We start from the raw sequence: 7,293 nt of genomic DNA, 5'->3' as shown, positions 1-7,293 counted from the left end.
TGTCTGGGAACACAGATGTGAAAAATGGCATGTCTACTGAGGACGGAGGTGGGAAGGGGTGTGCTTGACTGAAATGTCCATCAGTGATTGCAGTGCACTGACTCAAGCCTAGTTGGGGAAAGTGGCTAGCTTTCTCCTTGAGGTCTGCCAGGTAAAACATTTATAATGGTTTAAGGACAGGCCAATTGAGCCAGCGGTCATACTCCGGAGTAAATTTTGAGAGAGAAAAAAAGATGTCAACAAAGAACCGTTTCAATATGTTTTGCAGTCTTAAGGTCAAAGGAACGCATCTTGTTCATCTCGGTGTCTCCAACACTTGGAAACATGTCTAGCAGACAGAGCGTGTGCAATAGCTGTGAATGTTGGAACTAAAGAATGAATAAAACTTACGGTCTCCTCGCAACCCTCTAGGGCAGAGTAGACCTGCTCACAGAACTCCTGAGAAGGTACATTTTTGCAGGAGAAAACAACTTCACCTTTCTTTCTCAGAGCGGCTGGTGGATTCAAACTGCTGCTCCTTCCTTCAGCAACCCAAGATAAACCCACATATAATTGTGAATTATTTTACTACCACTAACTTCTAAATAATAAAAGGACATTAAATGATAATAAAATTGAATAACAAAAGGACATTTTAAAAAGGACATTAGATTGGTGTTGTTTTTGTTTCATCTATGAACATGGCTAGAAATGTGTACTCTAAAGCTCAAATTTTTAGGGAGGAACAGATAGATACATCCTTGACATAAATGAGTAACCCGAAAGAGCCTGAAGAGCCCTGGTGGTGTAGTGATTAAGAGTTGGGCTTCGATCCACATGGTCAGCAGTTTGAGACCACCAACAGCTCTAAAAGAGAAAGACTGGGCTTTCTACTCCCATAAACAGTTACCGTCTCAGAAACCCACAGGCCATCACTATGAGTCAGCACTGACTCAATGGATGCGAGTTTGGTTTGCTTTTTTTGAATGAGCCTAATGCTTATGACAACGAATAAAGAAAATGGGAGAATTAATGACTTTGGCTTATAGTGTTGCCAAATACATTAAATATATCATCAATTTCCAAAACAGGGAAGTACTGTATTCTATCTTGGAAGAAATATACACAGAAGGCTCCCTAGAAGCAAAGGTGATTGGACTTTGTCTCGTGTACTTTGGACATGATACCAGGAGGGGCCAGTCCCTGAGAAAGGACGTCAGGCTTGGTAAAGACAGCTAAAAAGAGGAAGAGCCTCAGCAATATAGAATGGCACCGTGGCTGCGACAATGAGTTCAAACATAACAATGAATATGAGGACGGTGTATGACCAGGTCGTGTTTCATTCTGTTGTACACCGGGTCTTCTTTCAAGGCGCATAGAGTTTAAATGCTTGTAGTCATGAAATTAAATCTGGAAAATTAGAATGTACTAATACTTAGGATTCTTCTTCTTTTTTAATATAATACTTTCCTCATTTGAGTAATAAAAGTAAAATTTGATAACTCAAAAATGTTTGGGAAAACTAAACAAGTATACAACATATTTAATTTTATATCCCAAACTGTTTATGAGAGTTATATTTTCATTTTTTCTCTAACCATGATTGACTATATCAAAATTAGAAAACATATTCTGACTCATCCTGACCCTATAAGACAGAATAGAACTGCCCCTGTGGGATCCCAAGACTGTCAAACCTTTATGGGAGCAAAAAGCCTCATCCCTCTCCCATGGAGGAGCTGGTGGGTTCAAACTGCTGACAGTTTGGTTAGCATTCCAACTCATAACCCACCATGCCACCAGGGCTCCAGACAAAAGGTGAAGGATAGCATTCAGCTGAGTTAAAATTCTAACACTGTACTAAAGAATTAAGAGGCAAGCTCATTTTAAAGAAATACTTGATGGGACATAATATTTGGACTGCTACACTCTATGCAGTATTAAAATGAGAAATCCACAAGTTTACCACCCCAGAAATAGCCCACACATTTATATAGACATTAATTGTGTTCTTACTAGGATTCGTTTTGCTGATCTAGACAGTTGTTCTTGAATACTCCACCTACCAAATTTCCAAAATTAAAAAATGTCATTTGAACTTCAACTCATCTTAAAAATAGTTTCACATACCTTTAAAGATCCAGAATTTACACTTCAAATAACTGAAAATAGTAGTAGTCTAGTAGGTTATTATTGTACTGCCAAAGAAGTACAAACAAATCTCTTCTGTTTCTCCAAAAATGTTGTTCATGTCACTATTCTAGGACCTTATCTAAGCTTCGTTTTAAATATGTAATACTGTCTAATAAGCAAGGCAACAATGATTTTTCTGCGTTAAAGAAATAGTAATATGATTCTGTGTCAAAAGAATATTTGGCTCAGACAGAATGTTCTTCAGACAAATGATTTTAGTTAATAGACACATTACTGAGATTAGAACCGATGAGGTTTGTAATAATGATGACATATTTTATTAATAATTATTACCATCCACTTTTGAATATTTAAAACATACATCCAGAATGTAGAATTAAAAAGACTTTCAGGGGAACTGAAAAGATGAGCTGTCCTCACCATATGGATATATTTAACCTCAGGCTGTCAGAGAACTCAAATCACACAGTATGTTGTCATCTATGTTCCAGAGGAAGCAAACCTGAAGAGAACAGACCTGAGCCAAACACATGCTACCTACCTGAGGCTGAGAGGGCTCGTTTTTAGTAAAGAGGTTCTATCTCCCCCAGCCATTCATTGTAAATTCTCAATAAGAAGAAGTGGGTAAGGAAGAAGGGTGGGGGGAATTAAAAGAAAGAAAACTAGAAATGTGGTCTCCAAGAGATAGTTTAAAATGTATTTCTGCTTGGTATCATTAGTTTCAGTGAGTTACCATGACCTACAGTTTACACTGTAATGAGGAATCAATCATTTCATGTTTGGAATATTCAAAAAGGGGATCAAATGGTTTTTCTATTTTTAGAACCCAGAAGATTTGTAGTTCACAGTCTCAAAACAGAAGGATACAAGAGGGGTTTGAGCAATTGACAATGGCAACTAGAAAGGTTAGATAGGAAGCGGAGGGGCTGGTGAGCTTAATAGGGAACGAGCAATTTGAAAAATAGGATGGTGAAAATGGTCACACAACTTGAAAGTAATCTATGCCACTCAATTGCAGAGGAAGAAACTGCTGGATTGGCCTAAGTTCTGCTGTGTATGTTTTAAACAACAGCAACTTAAATAAATTATGAAAAAAGAAGGGAATTGTTACTACCATGAGGAGAAAAGGACAGGGCACCTGTGGTTATTGTAGCTCAACTTCATTCATTCACAAAAATAAGTGTGCCGACATAAAAGGGAACTATGGTAGCATCATCCCGGCAAATACTCTGCGCATGTCATTCCATACGGTTCATGGTTAGTTCCTTCTGCCCTCCTTGTCAGATGTGAAAGATTGTCAGGTTTGTTGAGAATGCCAATGATGCTCTCTGCTCACGGGGGCCGGGAGGTGGGGGTCTCCATCTGTAAAACGCTCAGGGTTGTTGGAGGAATTACAGACTTTTCCTCAGTCTGTAATTCTGAAGGGTTTGGGAACTGCGGAATAGCAAAAATCCCTGAGGAATTTCTAGAATATTTTATCAAGCTGAGTAGACTATTAATTCCAATGGAAGGTTAGTTTAGGAGCACACTCCGAGGGTCTGCAGCTACCAAGATGGCAGTGTTGGAAACTCTATGGGCCAATTCTATTCTCCCACTATGAGCTGGGACCTACTAAGAGGCAACAGGAAAGACCCAGGAACCCCCAGACTAATGAAGAAATGAATGGGAGACTAGGGGTGGTTATTCTCTCTTTCTTAATACTTTAACATTGTTCCTCCAGCTCATTCAAGTCAACGGTAGATCAGATAACTACGAGATAAGGGTATAGACACAACAGCTTCTTTATTTCCCCTTGGAGATATACGCAATTACAAACATCTGGGGGAGGAACTCGGGCTCCTAGGTAAGGAAAAAGAGGAAGGGACAAAAATTCATAAGACTGGTCGGCAGCTTCAAAAGGTTACTTTTCTCAGCAGTTCAAACTTAAAAATCGAGAATTTCAGCAAATGTGCTGTAAAAAGAGGTCAAAAGAGAAACATTTTACACTTCAGACCACACTGGACGCACAGCGGCTGATCGGTGACAGATGCTGGAGAAGTGTGGCTGGGTCCTCACCCTGAGAAAGTCTGTGTCCCTGGCCGGCCGGGTAGCAGGCGATGCCAACATCTTCCCGGTGGCTGCAGTCGTGTGCTCCCCACTGTCTCCTGGAGCACTGAAGGACACTGGTCTCCTTTCCCGAGCAGCGGACATCATCCAGCCAAATGGGCCCGGTGCTGTCTTCAAAATGGCTTGCTGAGGCCTGTTTGCCGTATCTGCGGCAACAACATAAGCATTTTGCACTGAACGGCAGTCTCTTGTTACAAGGATCCACAAACCATAAGCCAAGCAACCTAATGTGGGGACTTGATTCTAAAAGCAGTGGTTGCTACATCCCCCCTTTAAACCATCTTAGCAGTTTATATTAATTTAGTGGGTAGCTAATGAAGAATTAGCTCTTGCTAATTCATTCTTGCACTCACTCACCTATTAGAGAGAATGGAGAAAAAAAAATCTCAAATTCCTAAAATCGGTATACTTCCAGAGAGAGAACTCCCTGAGCTAGAAAGTAAGACTGATTCTCGGATGCGTGACTGTAAGCAGCCATCTGAGTTCATTTCATCCACCTCATTTAGGCCTTCTCTTAAGACCTAATGATTTCGAGAAGGTGCCTTGATGGCAACATAGGTTATGTATTGGACTGCTAACTGTAAGGGCAGTAGTTTGACCCCACCAGCAGAAATCCCCATCGGATTTCTCCCTCAAACATGTTCCATCTGGAAACCCCAAAGCGGCAGCTCTACCCTGTCCTGTAGGGTTCCAATGAGTGGAAATGGACTTGATGGCAATGATCTGTAGGCTGACTTTTAAAAACCCAGAAAACCAAACCTCACTGCCCTGGCATCAATTCTCACTCAGAGTGACCCAAAAAGGCCAGAGTGGAACTGCCCCTGTGGGTGTCCGAGACTGTAACTCTTGACCAGAGTAGAAAGCCTCATCTTTCTCCCACGTTGGTTTGATACAGCTATCAAAGAGGCATTTCCTGCTCCAAAATGAAAGGTATGTATTAGCAAGTGATTCCTACTTGCTACTACTCCTAATCTACGATGACCTTTGGGTTCAGAGCCAAGCACTGATAGGTATTCTATATATAATGCATTACCTGTAGAAATAGGAAAGAATTGCAAAAATAAGAAATAAAATAAAAATCACCCTGCCTCTTCTTTCGTCCTTCCATTAATTTTGTTTTCTTCTGTTCTGCAAAATCGAAAACTCCAAAAATCACTGAACTAAAAATTCTTTAAGTTATAAGAGTCTATGGAGTTCAAATTTTCCTCATAAATCTTATACTAATCTTTTACCTCACTATGTGATTTTATGATTTCTGTACTAAGAATGGAAGTCCGTTGGGTGGTGCAAATAATTAAGTGCTTGAAAAGTAACCTACAGGTTGGCCATTTGCATTCACCCAGAAACGAATGTACTCATTGCACTGCCAGAGAAAATTCAAGGTATGGAAAATCATGTGCATTTAATTTTCATGACCGAATTATTTATAATAGAACTTAAACTAACCAAAATATTAAGTAAATCATGGCATAAACATTGGATGGGTGTTTTATCATTAAAAATCATGACTATGTAACAATATAAAGTGAAAAATAAGCAGGAATACAAAATTACATGTCCTGAATTTTCAGTGGTCGCTGGTGGCGCAGTGGTTCTGTGTTGGGGTAGGACTCACAAGGTCAGCAGTTTGAAGCCACCAATTCCTTAGGAGAAAGATGGGGCTTTCTACTCCCTTACAGAGTTATAGCCTCAAAAACCCACAGGGGTAGCTCTAGCCTGTCCTACAGAGTTGCTGAGTCAGCATCGTCCAAATGGCAGCAAGTTTTGTTGTTAATCTTAACACTGTATCTATGGTTATAATCCCATTTGGGAAGGGTGGTATTATGTTAATGGATGTGACTAGTGGAGGGTGTGTTTTAAGTCAATCTCTCTCTTTTTTTTTTTTTAAGTCAATCTCTTTTTGAGAATTAAAAAGAGCTTAAGCAAGCAAAAGGGAGAGGCAAGGATATGGAGAAGACCATGCCATGGAAATTGAAGATGGCCCAAGAGCACCCTGAATTTGGACTTCTCGCATCCCTATAAAGCTATATGTGAGAAAAGAAATTTCCATTTGTTAAAAACAAAAAAAAATTTACATGTTCACTTCTACCACCGATAACAAGTTTCAAACCTAAGTTGTAATGGTAATGGTTTGCTAGTGAACAATGATAGCTATTTTCTTTTGTTTTCTCTTTCCCAAATGTTCTTTAATTTTAATATGACTTTTATAAATTAAGGGAAAAACCTGTTTATACAAGGCCTTGACTAAGCATGAGTAAAGGTATATTTTTAAGGTTTAGTGAATTAGCTCTATTTCATACTAAAATGAAATAATTTTGCCAATAGTGGTAAAGATTGAGCCAATTACTTTAAGCATGACGCAGAAGTATAGAAAACAAAAAGAGAGGACATCAGGGGCCCCATTTAAATGTTAACTCAAAGACATCGTTTGCAGTTATGTTGACCTATTTAAGTCTTTATTCTGGAATGTATTATGTGTGTGATGTGAACTATATTAACTAAGTGTAGTACTCAGCTTTCAGAACAATGAGGGCAAGGGTGTGTTCTGAGGTCATCTCGTGATAAAACCAAACCCAAGCCCAACTCATTGCCATCAAGTTGACTGCAACGAATCATGACCCTGTCGATCATAATATAACTCCACACTGGGATTACAAAGCAGAAGAAGACTGCCACATTTTTCTCAACAAAGTAGCCAATTGCCTACCTTTTAATTAGCAGCCTCGTGGTTAACCACTGCACCACCAAGGCTCCCATCTCATGATAAGAGGTGGTGTTCTCAAATAAAATCAACAATTATCATCACATTCTGAGTGCATCAGAATAAAGTGACCCTTTAGAGCATTCAACGTTACTTGAATAAACACAAAGAGCTCTAGCAGTCATCCGTGACATCAATCAGTTCTTCAAGGCAGGAGTGGTGAAGGGGAAGAACATGGAGAAACAGTAGATCTGAGTCATAATCTTAGAAATGTAATGATTATTTACTATGGTATTGCCATGGATAATGGATGGGTGGGTAGAAGGAAGGAAGGAAGGATGAATGGATGGAAG

The 7,293-nt window shown here is 39.5% G+C and overlaps 1 protein-coding gene across 1 annotated transcript in view; it reads right to left on the bottom strand.

The window, feature by feature from the left end:
* Positions 1-7,293, bottom strand: part of PRSS12 (serine protease 12) — an 85,764-nt gene that overhangs the window by 35,810 nt on the left and 42,661 nt on the right. Inside the window, exon 8 of the mRNA XM_045295842.1 lies at positions 4,189-4,385. Within this exon, the coding sequence (XP_045151777.1) occupies positions 4,189-4,385 (197 nt within the window). The remainder of the gene's footprint in view (positions 1-4,188; positions 4,386-7,293) is intronic.

Source organism: Echinops telfairi, unplaced genomic scaffold, assembly GCF_000313985.2.
Source record: "Echinops telfairi isolate 266 unplaced genomic scaffold, ASM31398v2 ScPeMD7_5927;HRSCAF=6808, whole genome shotgun sequence".
Classification (NCBI taxonomy): domain Eukaryota; kingdom Metazoa; phylum Chordata; class Mammalia; order Afrosoricida; family Tenrecidae; genus Echinops; species Echinops telfairi.
The sequence above is the reverse complement of the archived record's forward strand: the minus strand, read 5'-3'. Positions and strand labels throughout refer to the sequence as shown.